General features: G+C 43.0%; 2 protein-coding genes across 3 annotated transcripts in view; one reads left to right on the forward strand and one right to left on the reverse strand.

Annotated features, from left to right (window-relative positions):
- Positions 1–354: 354 nt before the first annotated feature.
- On the reverse strand, positions 355–4,395 carry dctn3 (dynactin 3 (p22)). Of its 2 annotated transcripts, XM_086217645.1 has the most exons (7): positions 4,210–4,394; positions 3,256–3,340; positions 2,626–2,712; positions 1,998–2,081; positions 1,800–1,858; positions 1,659–1,718; positions 355–1,286 (listed from the first exon to the last, which is right to left on the reverse strand). In XM_086217645.1, the coding sequence occupies exons 1-7, from the start codon at positions 4,309–4,311 to the stop codon at positions 1,200–1,202; spliced, it is 564 nt and encodes a 187-aa protein (XP_086073771.1). In that variant the 5' UTR covers positions 4,312–4,394; the 3' UTR covers positions 355–1,199. The 2 variants fall into 2 exon arrangements, with proteins under 2 accessions (XP_086073771.1, XP_086073770.1); XM_086217644.1 differs by having other exon boundaries at positions 1,659–1,858; positions 4,210–4,395.
- A 6-nt stretch (positions 4,396–4,401) lies between these two features.
- atg5 (ATG5 autophagy related 5 homolog (S. cerevisiae)) overlaps positions 4,402–18,075 on the forward strand; it is a 30,593-nt gene continuing 16,919 nt past the window's right edge. The window contains exons 1-6 of the mRNA XM_086217643.1: positions 4,402–4,695; positions 5,613–5,797; positions 6,958–7,085; positions 7,874–7,952; positions 8,699–8,861; positions 11,203–11,297. Of these exons, the coding sequence (XP_086073769.1) occupies positions 5,690–5,797; positions 6,958–7,085; positions 7,874–7,952; positions 8,699–8,861; positions 11,203–11,297 (573 nt within the window). The 5' untranslated portion in view covers positions 4,402–4,695; positions 5,613–5,689. The remainder of the gene's footprint in view (positions 4,696–5,612; positions 5,798–6,957; positions 7,086–7,873; positions 7,953–8,698; positions 8,862–11,202; positions 11,298–18,075) is intronic.

An 18,075-nucleotide genomic window follows, 5' to 3' on the forward strand; every position in this document is an offset into this window, starting at 1 on the left:
TTGCATTTGTATGATACCGGCACGAGCCAGGTTTTTAATTCCACTAGTTTACAGCAGTACCTCAAAGAAAACTGCGCTCATGAGTTAAACATACATAAACACTTGATAGTCTGGAAGTGCGCTGATGGCAACAGCAGAGCCGTAGCCACACGGTCACAGTGGTGGATGAAAGCAGCTGATTGGAGGGAACATTCCAGGGATTCTCAGATGACCAGACACTCATGTGATTACCTGCAAACATTTTTTTGTACTAAGTAGAGCCCCCCCACCCCGACTATTATAGAGGGAATCTGCCATCCAAACTGAATCTGTGAACATAGAATAGATCTTCAAAATCATTACTCAATAGAACGGTGCAAGAAAAAGGAATATTTATTGAATCAGCAGCAGTCAGGCTGGATGACACATGGAATAATTCAAACCCAGAACACTGGGAAGATCATGACAGTCGGCCTCTGGTGGAAAATGACTAAAGGTGTGTGTGTGTGTGAGTGTGTCAGTCTTGTGACTGGCTCACATTCGGGAAGCAGTACTGGAATGCATTACAAGTACATGAGCACAAACAGCTCTCTCATGTGACAATAAATAAGTGCAGAATCTCTGAACCACGCGTCACCTGACGGGTTCCTCTGGACGACTGATGACACGTCACATGACACAGCTGCTTCACGGTATTTCCACCTGTTCTTTATTTTAGACCTGCATGATCTGGAAAGGTGGTAGGACGTTCACTGCTGCGGTGACACCACATTTAGTGTTCTGAGACACAACCTGGGAGATGTCGCTTATTTTCCTCGCGTGCTCTTCGCGTTTCCCTCCCCAACCACTGCAAGACTCTCCATTTAACAAGACATTTGAGCTGACAGCAGACAGCCCAGTCTGCAAGCAAAGTGACAATAACAGGATAAAGATAACGTCATCTCATTTTTGTAAGCTCTGGTAATCGACAGGCAGCTAAAACAAAACTGTGACGTGTTTTTTATACTTATTTGGGGAAACAGGCGACGTCAGAGCTCCACACAAACGTCCTCTATCAAAACAGACTTGAAACAATTAAGAAGCTAAACAAGGACCTCTCCCGCTGCAGTGCAGTCTTCATCCCCCTCCTCATCACAAGTCTGTGTGTGTGTGTGTGTGTGTGTGTGTGTGTGTGTGTGTGTGTGTGTGTGTGTGTGTGTGTGTGAGAGAGAGGACAGGAACTACTCCACAGGGCGGATGCCCTTGGCCTCCTCCAGCTTCCTCAGGGTCTCGTCCCACTGGGTGAACTGCTTGGACAGCAGGAACATCTGTGGATCGCAGGTCAGGGGTCAGATCATCCACATTATAAAGACAGAATGAGCAGAATCCACAGCAAAACTATGTATAATGAATTCAGTTAATAATCCCCAATAAACAACCACAATGATGATATCTGGTTATCCTGGAATCGTGTCCATCACCCAGCCCGACAACAACCTGTGGTTTCTCTACGTTGGTGTTTCTTTATTCTTCTCTTCACTTCCCAAAATAATAAATCACAACAATGACACGTTTGTGAAGAAAGTCACAATTCAACATTTTAATGGTTTGGTTTCCAAATTTTTGTCTGCAGTTTCTGTTCTGGATCCAATTTTATTTCGCAGAAAAACAGGAGAAGCTCTTCTTAAATAAAAGTGTACCATTTTGTTGTATTCCTCAAAAAGCTTCTTGACCTCCAGCGACTGAGCGTCAGTCTGGTCCTGTGAGAGACGAACACGAGGAGATGTTGGACAAAACCTATCACGGAGAATCAGGAGGAGGGAGATGGGGGGGGGGGGTACCTGCTCTTTGATGTGAACCTGGGACAAGCGCTGCAGCTTGGTAGCATGCTCAGGGACATCTGGGAACAGTAAACACACACAGGACACAGTGATAAGGTCACTTCCTGTTTTCACCTCAGCAGGCAGCACAACATGAATGAATTCCTTCTAAAAGTGCACAATATCAAAGAGCGCCACCGTGAGGCAGGCAGGACTCACCTCTGATGTAGGTGCTGTCCAGCAGCGGCTGCAGGCTGCTGACCTGCTCCAGCAGCACAGCCTGGGACAGCAGGAAGTCCTCCTCTGTGGGAATAAACCCAGCAGCGCCACCTCAGTACTGAGTCACATCTGCCTTCAATAAATCCATTCGCACTTGTGTGACCAATCACACACCGTAAAATATTGACTTGTGTTTTTAAAAAACAATAATTGTGCATTTTAATTAAGAGAGACCTTTCGAAAGATCAAGGTCACTGCATGAAATTTAGAAATGGGCAAAAATTGTAAAAATAAAAACAAACAACAGTAAGAATAACAATTATAAATACAAATGAATGAAATAATCAATGTTAAAAAAGCAACATAAAACTATAACCAGAAGAATCGATCAGACTGAGTTTGCCAGCTTGAAATCTTGGAAATAAAACTCGATCTGTCCTGGGTTCTCGTGAAGGGACGTGCACCACTGTTTGACAGAGGATTTGCATTGTTTGCTACATTTCTGTTTGGCAAACCTGCACATCAATCTGACAACCGTATTTCTCCTAAGTCTCAAGGAATCTCTCGCTCATCGTTCTTGTCTGAGTCTCAGCCTGTTCAGCTGTGGGATCTGGCCCAGCTTTCTTACCAGCGAGGATGAACTCCAGCTTCATGGTGTCCGGTACGGTGATGTGGTCAGTGAACTGAGGGTCCAGGTACTTCAGCAGGTCCTCGACTGCACAACAACCAAGAAATTTAAGACTCAGCCAACAGTCTGAAGTACGACTCCAGATAAACCCCTACAAGCACTGCTGGGAGATTTCAACCTGGCATCACCACCTCAATTAAACTACTCGGTACTTTACTCCTCAGTTACTTGATGCAGTCCATGATCTTTTGAGGCTACATAAACAGCTTCATGCATGAATACACTGCAACAACAGAGAAAAACATTTGACAAAAACACAAACTTCAATCACAGCAGGTTTCTCATCCAGGGCGTCAGGCACTATTAATCAAAGCCGTATTTGAAATCACAATCTGGCCCATGGTCATTTTAAAATCGTAGGAAGGTGCAAAATTTATTTAGGTGTAATTATTTGTCAAAATACCATTTCAACTTCAATACTGTGGAGCTGCAGAGATGTCCTGCCTACACAATATATTCCACAGACATCTTAAGGGATTTTACTGTGAAAATGAATATAAAGATGTAGAAAAAAAATGACCCCTCGCTGTAACGTGACAACACATCAGATCAAGCGCTTCGTTGACTCACTCTTCTTGTGCAGGATCTTCACTCTTTCCCTCTTGTTGGCCGTGTTCGTGAGCCCCTCCTGAAGCCTGACCAAAGACTCTGCACACTGAAGGACAGAAGACAGTGTTGATCTGTTAGCCAACATAACAAGCATACAATAAAAATCAGTGGAATCTACTAGCAGTTTACAAATTTAAGGGAAAAACAAACTCTCTTTGTAAGCTGTTTGCCACCACAAGCCGCCAGTTTGCCTGCTCACAATGTCTACATTGTCTGTCTATTTCAAGACAAATTCAGAATGGTGACAATGCCCCTTTGTGACTCAGAAACTGTTGCCACATGTGACAGTGTGATGAGGCCTGAACAGGACTGAAACAATCTTGAACTGGGTTGTAACAAATGAATCATTATTACAATCATTGTTTGTTTATGTCACTGCAATATTTAACACCATGCTCCGACTTTTAAAGCTAGCTCTGCAAATGTGGTGGAAAACCCAGAGGCAACATCACTTAAAGCTTCATATGTTTTGAGGGTACATGTCTTCCTTAGTTTTATCTTCAGCATGTACACTATGTTGAAATATTGAACAAAATCACTACACACACACACACATATATAAAACTATGCCTAAAAGAATATTTGCAAATTCAAAGAGATTACACCGGCGTTCCGTGTAGCTATACATTCAGGAATTATCTTAACTGATGTGGCATACAGACAACAGCGCTGCTATGCTAATAAGCTAGTCCAACAAATACGATGTTAAGTGGGAGAAAATATATATAATATAACTATTTGGGGATATAAATATGTCACAGTTTCTAAAAAACTACGTTCTTATACTCGCTGCAAAGCTAAAAAGCACAAAAGGGCGTTCACTTATGGGCAGTGACGGCGGTATCGTTAGCGCTGCTTAGGCTAACAGCTAGCTAGCATCCACCGTCGTCGGGAAACACATAAATCATTCCGAACCTTGAGCGGTTTACCACTTTTGCTTCTCCTCTCGCCATATATACGATCCTCGAGCGCCTGCAGACGCATTTCTAAAGTGTCTGTCTCCAATTTCTTTTCCATTCTTTACCGCTACTTTGGGATACAACAGAACCCAAAACAGCACTGTAATGACGTAGTTTACAGGCGACGACGCATTGTGATGACCCAGCTATAATCGTCGACAGTTTATAACCAGCAACAGATTTAAAAGATATGTTAATAGCTAAATAATGTCATGAACAGTACACGCGACTTCATTTTTTGTCTCGAGTGAAAAAAGACACATTTCTAGGTCACAAAAACCATGTTTTGTTTGTTGCAGTACAGCTAGCAGTTGACAGGGGTCGCTACTGCGCGACCAGCTGGCTTCCTCAGTTGTTTTTGCTGTGACAGTTCTGGGTTTGACAGCACCGACCGTCACGGCCTTTCTTCCATTTAAAACTGACCGGAAAACATCGACCCAAAGTAAGGTTTTGCCACCTGTCACCCTCCCACACAGGAGATGTCTGGTTTTCGCCTGTAACAACCAGAGACAGGCCGATTTGATGGTCCTAACATTCCTGTGGTATATGTCCACGAGCTAGTTAGCTTACCTAGCCTTCAAGCTAACAGTCAGTTTTTGGTTTTATACGCGTAGCTGGACTGTGTCTTGTTGAGTTTGGAGGTGTTGCAGGTGCGCCGTTCTCTTCACGACTACATGACTATAAAATATAACAATAACACCTCATACTCGTAATAAAGACGCGTTAGCTAGATTGTATTCCTAGGTGGTAGCTTACTGGAGCCTATGTTGCTAATTCCTGCTTTAGTGGGATTTGAAGTGTTGGGTGAAAGTTTCTCAGTTGTGGAAGTTACGATTGTCATTTATGTGAATTCGTAGTGGTTTGTGTGCTTTTTACTTTTAGTCCATTGCACTGAGAATGAAGGAAATTTCCATCCTACTTCATTGTATTTGCCTCAGATTGGTGGTTCAGAAAGATTTATGAGTTTGTCAATGTTTCTCAAAGCAAATTCGAATGAAATCATATGAGCATGTGTATTTATATAAAGCCACACCTTCTTATTTCAATGTCAATCATAATCCCAGATAACATTATTTTGTCACTGTTTTAATCTTGTTTTATTGTAAAGTGTCTGAGTTTTTATGATAAGCGCTCTATAAATAAAATTATTATTATTATTATTATTATTATTATTATTATTATATATCAAGAAAAATGTTCTTTGGGGGCTTCTCCATGTTGCCTCAAGTAAATCCTGTGGTGATCCTTCCATCTAATTCACTCTGACCAGGAAATTATACTGTTATTTAATACAGATGTTTTAATTACCTCACCCACCTCTGGAAGTCCTTTCACGTGAACATCTCTTCTCTTCAACAGGAAGCTCTTTTCCTCCGGACTACAGAATCCGTGTTTGAAGCATCAATTCTTTATGTGCCACTGGGAGCACCAGCATCATGGCAGATGACAAAGACGTGTTGAGAGACGTTTGGTTTGGCCGGATTCCCACCTGCTTCACTCTGAACCAAGATGAGGTTACTGAGAGGGAGGCGGAGCCTTACTATGTAAGTTGCCTCTGGCTTGTTCTTGCAGTGTCTGTCCTTGCCTGCCTGCCAAAGAAGCCCCCTCTGATCCGTCAGTTACATTTCTTACATCAGAATATGAGGATGTTTAGGAGAATATGAAACCCCCCAAACTTTATTTTCCATCAGCAGGCTTGAGTGAGAGGAGCTGACACACCACGCACAACTCACTTGTGCTTCAAATCCCAAAACATTTGTGGAAATGTAGCCTTGATGTGAAGAAGTTTGATCCCATAGCACCTGTAACTACACTTTAACGACACCGTAGCCAGCATACAGCAAGAGAACTGAAGTCTTTCAGTGGCGTGTATCCATCTAATCAGAATGTTGGCTTTCCATTGATATGAAGCCACCTAAACATTGGAGCCGTGCACATAGCACGGTAGATGGGAGTTGTCAAAAAAATGAGGTGCCATCCCAAACCTTCTTCAGCCAAATTGTCAAATAATGATTCAATCAAGTGGAAGAGGAATCTCTGTCAACAAAAAGCTTGTGGCTCCAGACCGCTTGGAGCACTCCCTGCATGGTCCTCGACTCCGGGCACAGCACACCCACAAATTGCAGGAACCCTCACAAGGCTTCCTGAAGATGGTCAATAAGCAGGAAGTGATCCTTTTTTGAAGATGGACTTTCAAGAGAAGGCATTACATGTTGTTGTTGTTGTTTTTTTGAAAAAGAGTATGAGCTGAGGCTAGCTTTGTGCCTGTGAAAGCAACATGGCCCGAGGCATCATGTGTGTTTGAGTTTTATTTTGTTTTGTTTGGGGGTTTTTTGTGGACCTGTGCAGTTTTGGGAGCTTCGCATATCTCAAGAATGCCTTGAGAGAATTCCTTAGAATTTGAAGCAAATGTTACACATTTTGATCAGTCAAATGTCAATGTCACTATGACCTCAGAAAACACATAAAATGGTTCACACCAATTTCTAATAGATGCAATATGCTTTTTTATACTGAATAGGTTAACTTTGACATCACCTATTCTGATAAGCCTTTGAAAGAAAGAAGTGAGTGAGTTGGTTCCCTTTAATCTCACAATCTGCATATGGACTCTCTAAATTTAGCCCAGAGTGCCAGTGCAGCCAGAAACAGACAGTACTGATGCAGTGACTCTTCTCCTTCTTCCCCCTGCTGTCTGCCCCAGCTGCTGTTGCCCAGAGTGAGCTACCTGACTCTGGTCACCGACAAGGTGAAGAAGCACTTCCTCAAAGTGATGAAGGCTGAGGATGTGGAGGAGATGTGGTTTGAGTACGAAGGGACGCCGCTCAAATGGTGAGAGAAGGAACTGTTGACGCACTGGTGGATTTTAGTCCTCCGTTACTTTGATTAGAATTCATTCTAAACTTAAATTAGAATTAAAAAAAATGTATTGTGTATTTTTCCTGATTGCTCATGTAGAAAATTCGACTTAACCCATGTCATGGCAGAACCATTTTACCGTATATAATCACAATTTACCAGTTTAAAAATAAATGCATATTTCCTAATAAAAGGAATGCCTCCTGGGCCTTTAAGAATCCTCTTTTTACTGTGTACTGGTGCACTGCTTCACATTCCCAGTCAGTACTGGAGTAGTCTGTTCCCGACACCTGCAGTCCTCTGAAACAGTCAATAGAAGTCTGTGCTCCTCATTCCCACCCCGCACAGAAGCCTCAGCGTTCCTTTACCCATAGATAGACCGTAATGACAATTGTTTGCCACAAGGTGTCAGTATTGCCACACAAGTGTCAGCATTTAACACTTTGAACCCCAAGCCGTTTCCCACTCACTAAAGGCTGCTTTACTCAAAAGCAATGTGGAGTCAAACATGTGTTTGTGTAGTAGAACACAGTTGAAATGCTATTTAAATCATTTTAAAAAACAAATGCTGAAAATCATGAACACTTTATTTTACAAAGGGTTTTCCAGTTTTGATCTAGGAATGTTGGGTTTGACCAACTCTTCAGGATATGCAGGTTTGTTTGCTGTTTGCTGATGAACTCTGATGTCTCTGCTAAGATATCAACTTAAGAGCCATTGGAGTTTCATAAATAATCTTTCATCCTGCTTGCTGGCACCAGGCATTATCCAATTGGAGTTCTGTTTGACCTCCATGCCTCCAACACTGTCTTACCCTGGAGCATCACCGTGCAATTTAAGGTAAGAATTTATATTCTATCTGTGGATTTGTAACTATTGTACGTTGAAATGGATTTTAAATCAACCAAGAATTGTTGTTAAACTCCACAATTCAATGTTTTTGTATCCACACTGAATTGGTGTTTTTCACAGCAGCCATTTTGATGCATCACAGCTGGTTAACCATGTCAAATTAGTTCATGTCTTCTTCTGTTGAGTTTGCCGCAGCTGTAAAACAGGTCAGCTTGCACAACACTAGGATCTTTGCCCAAATAAGTGGAACGGGACCTTAATTATGTCACCGAATCATTACAACAGATCACACAACAGCTGTTGGTTCGGCCCACTTCCCACTTTGGCGGTGTGTCACTGGCTCCATGGAACAAGTTCAGATCCACTTCACCCTAGATGCCCAGCTACAGTTGGCACTCCAAATGACGAGTGTTGAGGAAGGTGGAAGATCTTAAGCTGTAGAGTTGAGCCTAAACAAGAGCTAAAAGTTGACAAAATCCTGACCGAAATTCATTGGATACACGTTAGAATGCAGTTGAGTGATGGAGTGAGCGCTACTGCTCGCCCACATCTCATGGAAATCAGCCTGGTCTCTCTTTTTTCTTTTTTTTGGTCCAATCTACTGATGTTAAGAAAAACAAAATGAAAACATTGTAGGTTGCTGTCAAGTTCATCTGCCACCAAATTGGAAGAAAATGAATTAACCAGCCTAACATTGAAATAGCTCATAAATGTTTTCTGTGTGCACGTGTCAGAATTTTCCAGATCGTGACCTGCTCCACTGCCCGTCCAACTCTGTCATTGAAGCTCACTTCATGTCGAGCATCAAGGAGGCAGACGCACTCAAGCACAAGAGCCAAGTTGTCAACGACATGCAAAAGAAAGACCACAAGCAGCTGTGGATGGGCCTGCAGAACGGTGAGACGCACGCGCACCAACATTTCAAAAGAGCAAAAACAGCTGTTAAGGAAGTGACACACAATCATACAGTCACACATCCACTCATTACACTGAGACTACACACACACACACACACACACACATTCTCACAGATCTCTCTTTTGGCTGATAGCTGCCTTTGAAGTCTCCACTTCCCAAAGCTCTCCCACCCATACACCCACCATCATCCCCTCATGTTGCCCCAGTCTGCCCAGTCAGGTTGATTTCATTCTGGTCATTGGTTTTGATTGTATTGCTTTGCGTAGGTGAAGCTGTTATTCGTTGAAGAGGGAAGGGAGGAGTCGCTGGTTGGTCGAAGGCAGGCGCTGGAGAGAAGTGGGGGCTGCGTTTCTAAGTTTGGAGTTTGCGTTAAAATTGTTTCATTCTTTGAAAAGCAACGCCTGACATCTGGTGTGAGATTCCTGGAGTTATTGCAGGTCAAGTTGATCAAACAAGACAACAATAAACACTTCAGCCACCAATCAGTAAAAATACCCAGAGATATTCCATTACAAGTGAGGCAGCAGCCAACCCTTTCACTTAAGAAGGAGAAATATTGAAGAGTAAATCTGCAAATCAGTGAAAACGTAGTTCGAAAGCAAGACTGAATTGCAAATCAGTGAGAATTGTATACTGAGCATGAGGCATTGAGAATGTTTTGAAAAACCTTCCACAAGAGTTTCACACGCACAAAACTTCAGTGGCTTATCTCGCTTTGACTTTCCCCTGAAACAAAGTCCAGAGCTCCGTAGAGCAGGAACCACGAGATACATTTCACATCTTGATCCAACAAAAAGGACAGACTTCAGCAGATTTAGACACCAAGGGAGGAAATATTGCAAAATATGAAGGGTCTTTTTTCTCTGCAGTTTATGAGTGTGCTTAAAAAAAATCTTAAGCAGATCAAGTATTCTTAAAAGCGTATGAGATGGCCCAGTGTGTTGCTCATGAAAGTGAAATATGAAACTTTATCAAAACCAAAACTTTCACATCCAAAAAAGTCAAACAAACAGAGACGATGTTCATCCAGCAGGGAGAAAACAGGGTTTCAGAAAGTTTGTGTGAAAGGGGAGTGCAGGGCGAGGCAGTGAAACCAGCATACGCTGCTGCGGGGATTTGTTTTTGAAGATGAATCATCCTGTTTTTAATCTGCGGAGTTCGAAAGCAAGACCGGATTAACAATCGGACAGGGAGTGGCTGTGTAGCGACTGACAGGCTGCTGGTGTGATCCTCACTGTCCCCTGTGACCTGGTCAAAGTGCCCTTGAGCAAGATACTGAACCCCTAATTGTGAGGAGGTTGGCACCTTGCGTAGCAGCTCCCACCATCAGTGTGTGAGTGAGTGTGAATGAGTGAATGAGACGACACTGTCATGCTCTTCGCGTGTGTCCAAGGTGGAGAAAAAGCCATGAAGAGTCCATTTAGCGTGGACCAGTTTGAAAGGTGACCGTGATGTTGATGCTGTTCCTCCAAGTTCAAGAACAAGTCTTTGTGTCTGCACGTTTGTACATGCAGAGCACTTTTGACGGCTTGTGTTTTCATAACTGCTTTGTTATTGAGGAACAGATGAGAAGACAAAATTAAAAGCTACCTACTACATAGGAAAGAGAACCAAGTGTTGTGAGGTGAAGCCGGGCCAAAATGTGAACGTGTCCTCTGAAGGTGAGACGTTGGCAGGCAGAATATATTTGTTTGCCTTTGTTTTTCATGATCAGTTTCAAGATCTTTTTGCTTTTTTACTTCCATCACTCTTTCACAACTTGATCGGAACACGGTGGGAGGCCCGTGGCCCCTCAGCATGAAAACGTGCGCATATCCTAAACTGAACAAGGCACGGCGTTCAAAACCTGCTGACTGTGAAAGACCACGTTGGGACTTCTCTGAAACTTGTTTTGGATTCAGGTGCATTTGGAGTTTTGGTCAAATTTGACGGAATAGTTTTGTTTTTTGAATTTCTACCCTGCTTCTATTTTCTTCGATATGAATCATCTGGATGCATGAAACATTTTAATCCTAATAAGATGGGAAATTAGATTTATGGAGAGATAAAGACGGCCCAGTTAAAAACCTTTTGGCTCTAACAAAGCAATGCAAAAATGTTGATCTCTACATCTTCCGGTGTTCAGATACTTTATATGCTCTGTAAATTGTATTGCACTTCATGAATCATTTGCCTTTTACTCATCTAATATAAGAATCATCTGGGGGAGTTTCACGGTGGCAGCTAAAAGTTAAAATTTTCACTGGAGTCCTCGGATATTTGTGCATTATCTTGTCCAAACTTACATGTGTCTTGTGTGTTGTTGTTGTTGTCACTGCAGATAAGTTTGAGCAGTTCTGGGCCATGAACAGGAAGCTGATGGAGTATCCCACAGAGGAGGGAGGCTTCAGATACATCCCCTTCAGGATATATCAGGTCTCACACACACACACACACACACACACACACACACACACACACACACACACCACCCAAAGTTTAGATGTGTTTTGGTGTCTTTTAGTTCTTGAAGTGAAAGTTTGAATCTGTTCAGACGGCCCTGCAGATGGAGCCACAGGGCCGTGTAAAGTAGCCTCAGAGGGACATTACCTCTCACCCGCCCGCAGCCTCATATGGAGGTGGGGCAGCACGTCAGCACCAGAATGGAGGTTATGTTGTCCAAAAAGAGACCACAATTATTTGCCAGGATTGTTAAATGATTTTGTGGTCAGTATATATTTTTAAATATGCTTAAATGGGGGGAAGCTGTCGTTGCGGTGGACATCAGGGACGTCCTGGTCCGATCTCAAAGGTCAGAACAAGGGCTTTTGTCACTGATGGATTTATTTCACATCAGTTGTCATGTGGAATTGCAACAACTTCTCGTTAAAACACCTTCTATTTTTATTTAACTCTTCAGGGCTTTCAGTCTTTTGGTTTTGTTTTGGGAGTTTCTGTTGTTGCTGTTACAGGGTTGTTTTTTTTAATGCAAAAATGCCAAAAATTCACTGCTTCCTGACTCTTAAAAAATGAATTTTTACTGCTTTTTGTCAGTTCTGACAGAAAATGAAGAGTGTTTGGAATGTGAATTTTTTTTTTTTAAACTTTGTTATTTTCAAGTGTTCAATATCAAGGAGCAGCTTGAAAATCAGACTTTTGTGTTCTAAAGAAAAGGCGTTCCACTGCGTATTCCTGTAATGTGGTTGAACTCCTCGATCTACGGAAGGCAAACATGGGTCGAGCCTCCATATCAGGAAATAACTGCTTTAAAATGACTGGGATCAGGGTTTCGGGCAATAAACTTTAGTGGACTTGCCTAATCACAGTTCACATTACCTCGCCTGACCTGGACCATCTATCTAAGATCCACACTTGGAATGCAATCATGAAAATAGCGTGAGTGTTTCCTCCTGTGACTGCCCCCCCCCCCCCCCCTCCACACACAGACAGTCTGAGTATTAAAACAACATCTCCTCACCTTCTTCACCAGTCAGCGTTGTGCAACCTTCATACCCACCTGTCTGTGAACCCGTGCTGGTTTTCCCCCAAGTTAACTTTTTCCATTTTTCCCAATAACATTGTTTGTCAACCACTGGTCCAGAGCCAACATGTGGGTCATGAGTGCCCTCTAATGGGCCACAAGTGCTCTTCACGTTGAGCTGGCTTCTATGGGAGGGAAATTATATTTTAGTAAATATAACATTTATTATGATTGGAATTTGCAAGCTCAAAAAGAACAGTTGTGAGTTCAGGAAAAGCTCCTTACCAAGCATCCACAAAGTTTGAAAGACCCTGGTTGTTGTTATTGTATTTAGTTCATTCCAGTGTTCCCCTGTCTTGATGGCCTTGAAGTAGAAAAGGTTGACCCCAGAACAATGTAGAAATATATATTTTCCTTTGTCATGCTTACATTTAATGTTTATCGTGATAACATGAAATGGATGATCAGGCCCTTAATCATTACAGCTGAGGTGTTCAGGCTCTCGCTCTGCTGTCCGTGTTTTGGAGGGGATACAGTTGATGACTATGACTCTGCCAGGGCTTTGTCCAATCATGCTGGACTGATGTGAGCCGGTGGACAAGCCCTCGCTTTTAGTCCGGGATCAGGACACGTCGACAGACCTCAGAATTCCAACCAAGCCTCCGCAGCTTTATCCTGACTCAGGTGAAAATTCCCTTTTGGAGGAGGAAAAGAAAGGAGATGATGAATAAGCGGCTGATCCATGACTGGAAAACATTAGCGTGTTCCCAGCCAGACGGCGGAGGGAAAAGCACCATGCTTTGAATCAAATGTGGGGGGTTTCTGCGTAGATCAGAAAAGACTGGAACAGAGCGGCAAATGACAACTCACAGGATTGGGAAAGCTTTCGCATTCATTCAGAATGAAGAAATTATTGTCTAAATAAACTTGGCTTAGCGAAGGATTTATGTTAGAATTGAAATCCCTTTTAATCTGACTGGACATTGTCTCATCCAATCCAGCCACGGACATTCAAATTTGGAAAACATCTGGCTTTCAAAAATATTTACTGGTGGAGCTTCAGCTTCAAAAACGAAACAATTCACTTTGAATCTCGTTGCTGGACATGAATTTAGCCTTGATCTCAAGACCTCACTGTCACTTTTAGTTAAAAACTTTCAAGCCTCTGGAGATAAGTTTGGAGAACGAATGTAAGAAAATAGATTTGGCGTGTCAGAGAGATTTGTCGATGTCTAGAGCAGTTGTAATTGCTGGAGTGAACTTTCTTATGAGTCTCATCTTTTCGTCATCACGTTTTTTGCTGGTCATTTCCCAGCTGGATGATTTACTGTTGACCGAGTTTTTAACGAGACCTGTTGGGTTCCACATGTGGTGGCATTTCCATTTTCTGCAACAGTGAAGGAGAACGAGCAGCTCTTGACCACTGCCATTACGCATTGGAATCAAAAAGGTCATAAATATATTTGGCTTTCACATCACCAGTGGGTAAATGAACCATTTTACCCGTCGACAAAAACATCCTTGTGTTGGGTAAGAAAATGTCGCTCTTTAAAGTGGCAGAATCGGTCCAACCAACAAGACTCGCCCTGTCAGACATGCACTTGTTGCGGCCGTAAAACTTGCGGGTTGCCCAGACTGCTCCAGTTTTGGGTGTTTTTCATGGCTTAAATGAAAGCTTCCATTGTTTTGGAGATGATGTGGTTTTCATCTTACAAGCTGCTAAATGTTTACAACCAAAGACAGAAAGAGTGGAAAGTCTGGAGACGAGTAGAAGCTCAATCTGATCATTACAACCTTGACAATTCAAGTCCTGGCAGCTTTCACTGCTGCTTTGCAGCCACTTCCACCAGCTTAAAGTGCCTCGATGATTACTTTATTATAATGAAAAGCTATTGGGGATGATAGGAAAACTAAAAAAAATATGATTCAGGTGCTAATAATCAAGACTAATTCGTAAGAATTGATCAAAAGCATTTATAAGAAAGGCAAAGAATTGTGTGTTGTATGACGAGTTCAGGAACTACTGATCCCATAAGGCTTTGCGAACTGCACTTCTGTACACAAACCATAATTTGTCACTGCATCTGGTGTCCACAAATATATCAGAGGAATGCACGATGACATCATTGTGTCTATTGGTCCCATTATTGAATATATTGCCGATAATCAACTGAAGCGAAGATTGGCACCTCTGGAGACGCCCTGTTGAGCTCTACATGGAACGTGTTGAAGCCCTGCTCCACACAGCTCCTGTTGCTGAGAGAAAAGTCCAGTGTTTTGTTCGCAGACTTGTTTTGACAAGACCAAACATGTCAAGACTCAGCTTGAAGAAAATAAAGATAGGCGGAAAAAAGGCTGCAGAATTACTGAGAAGAACAAAGCAGTTTGGTGCTCAGAAGTCACCATGGATCACTTTAGCATGGAGCCCCCCCCCCTCACACACACACACACACACACACACACACACACACACTCATTCAGAGTCCTTCAAAGCCAGATTGTGGTCTTTAGTGTAAATAACATGTGCTGTGTTTGATGCAGACAGAATTAATGACAACACTCAGTCCAAATAACAGAGTGCTCATTTCCGTCCGGCCTGCGCTCCTCATGGAGAGGAGGACACCTCATGGGCATGGACGACACATTTGAGTGTGTTTGTGCGTCTGCCTCATATCCTGCAAATAGAATATCTTTCTTGGCCTCTCGTACATCTTGGATATTCTTTTGAAATACATTTAGCTTTGTACTTACCAGGTTTTGTATTTTAGTGAAGTTTTCTGTACGAGGTAATCGACTTAAACGATATCGAAGACATTGTGTTGATTGTTTATTGATTTTGGCTGATCAAAGACAACTCGAAAGGCTGTATCCTAGTACACAACCATATTTTAAGTATGAGCAAACTCAGGCATATTTGTCTTTGCAAACTTCCTCTGTCTTTAATGTGTCTGAGTTGAGCCGCCTGTTTGTATGTCGTTGTGCGCCGCCGAGGCCACGCCCTTGGCTCCAGCATCTTCCCGCTCTGGTAGTGACGCCTCTCTGACGGTCTCACTTTTTAAGAAGGGAAAATTACTGTCCTTCTTGGAAGGACCGCCATACGTTGCTTCTCAGGTACAGGTACACCTCTCGGTTCCCACTCGCTGACTCAGAGCTTACTCAGAGTGGCGTCCACATCCAACTGCTTCTGTGCTGTCAGGTCCTGCTCCCAGATGTGTTTTTATGTCAGAGAGAGATGAGGGGGAATGAGGGACTAGACAGACGATAACCAAACATAGGAATGCTCCAGCTAGCCGTGCGTAATCTCTCCAAAGGCAAGGTGATGTGATCATGTTCTGAGGCACCATGCGCTGCAGCATTTACTGTAACGAGTTTCACCCCAACAATGACTGTTAATGGAAAACTTTGAGATGTCGTAACGCGTCTTGACCCTGACAGGCAGCACAGAGGCCCGTAGGCTCCAGCTGGCGGTAAAAATAGATCCCTCCAGGTACGAGTCATACTGATTTCTGTCAGTTACTGATTCCATATCTTGGGTTTGAAAGGATATTACTTTAAAGTCTTTTCACTGAAAAGATTTCAGTATTTCCTATGTACTGTCTGTCTGTTGACATCTAGCTATGGTATAGCTGTGGTTTTATTATCTCAACTGCACTTGTCTTGCATGTAACTAGGTTGTGTTTTCTCTCTCGTCTCATGTTTGATCTGTCAGTCGTGCTACGCAGAGACACACCACAGGCTGTGGAGCAGCAACGTCTCACTCAGTGAGTGGGAACTGATCATTCCTGGGGTGTTCCGATTGATACGAACAACCAACTCATGGAATTCTTGTCCTGTGCTTCAAAAATGAGATTCCTGTGTCACTGTACCATGGTTCCCTGATCAGATGATGTCATCGGATTCCTCTACACATATACGTCCTGTACCTCTCCTCAGCCTCTTACTGTCTTTCTCAGTACTTTTTTCATTATTCGTAGTATTCAGAAGATTTGTAGTTCATTTGCTGGGAAGGGAATCAGTCGAGTTTACAGACTCTATTTGTTGGTGCTGTACAACCATTCAAGCTAACTATAGGGGCTAAATAATTTGGAATTTAATTCTGTGACCTTTGATGGAGTTTCTCCTCTACGTGTTTCAAGTTCTGGAAAATGAAGGTTGTTGGGGGGGGGGGCAGATTTTAATTTCGGAATGGAAGGTCTCAGAGTTCAGTGGAAATGCTTTCCCTCAGCCCTCTCGTTTCGCGGAAACTCATATTGATTGACAGAGCTGCACCCCCGGCCATTATTCGACCATCACTTAGGCAGATTGAATCCCCCTCCATCAATTAGGCAACGTCTTGAGTTCCGCTGTTCTTTTCACTGAGCAGAGGGAGCCGTGTCTTTTCACCTGGATCCTAATGACACCTTGCTCTCTTTGTGTCACCATGTGCCACTGTGCCAGCTAAGGTGTCAAGCCAGCTGAAAAGAAAGTGTCCTCATCCAAGCAGTATCACGCTTCCCTCTCGGGGGATCAAAAGCGCTCTCTTTGTATGTCGACCAGCTCAATTATTAATGGCTGGATATTTAAAAATGCAATGAAGTAGCTGTCACTTAGCGCACTCTCCCTGCTCTGGCTCCCTGTGATCCTGCACGAAACGCCATGCTTCCTGTCAGTGACTCAGTCTTTCTGTGTAACCTGACCATCGGTTTCACACCTCCACTGCCACCTTCCTCTCGCTGGTTTGCACTTGGCCCTGTGGTGTGTAGTTACCGCTTGGTTACTCAGTCCATGCCCTCGCTGGTTTCCTTTTCACAGCTCCATGATTAGGCCCTATTGTGTGTCTGACTCTCTGTTTGACACCTCAGGTTGGGTATCTACATGGAGCGTGTTTCTTTCTGAGGCCTCGGCCTCCCCCATTGTCCAGTGCTGCTCAGCGCAGAGACCAAGGCATTAAATAACTGTTTAGAGGGTTTGAATCTCACTGAGACCCTGACACTGAGAATATTCATGATAACCCACAACCGGAGCAGGGCAGTCATTGGATATACAGTAATCATTAAGCTGTGTTATTGATATCACATTGTTATGATCATATTGGTCCTCATTTATTAAACCAAGGCATGATGGGAAAATGGTCATATGTTGGGTATGCGATCATTTCCATACAAGTCTGGAGTTTATCAATGTGCAGGTGAGCTGTAGCTACGATCAAATATCGTGTCCGCGCCAACACGTATGTCGACTTCCTTTCATTTCAGTTTTCAGGCTGTCAAATAAAACAAGTTGGTGCAGTTGATCCAGATGCAGTCATGCAACTCTTGAAAAACCAAAAGGGTTGGCGTGTGAAAATGGCCAATTCTCAAATGTTTGGACGTGTTATTTGATGAATTACTTAAAACAAACATCTACAAATCATTAGGTTCCTAAAAAATGTCTGTCTTGTAACACCTCCAATCCACGTCATTGATGCTAATGAAACTCAGCAAAAGCAGGCTATGACCACATCAAAGCACACACACTCTCAGTGATGTTACGAAAATGTACACGTGTGTGAGTAATCTCTTCAATCACAGTCGTAGCTGTAACAAGTCTATCTGGAGCTGGTAGGTTCCGGTGTTGAGAAAATTCAGATTTGTTTGCGTGGCCCAATATCACAGATTTGTTTACCAGCGTTTCCTGTACTTCTCCTGCTGGAATGCTGCTGTGGACGTCACATTTGCGTTGCTGTCACATCATGACTTACTCAGTTTACGCTGC

Source organism: Aulostomus chinensis, chromosome 11, assembly GCF_037954235.1.
Source record: "Aulostomus chinensis isolate RoL2024-O1b breed Wild chromosome 11, RoL_Achi_v1.0, whole genome shotgun sequence".
Taxonomy (NCBI): Eukaryota; Metazoa; Chordata; class Actinopteri; order Syngnathiformes; family Aulostomidae; genus Aulostomus; species Aulostomus chinensis.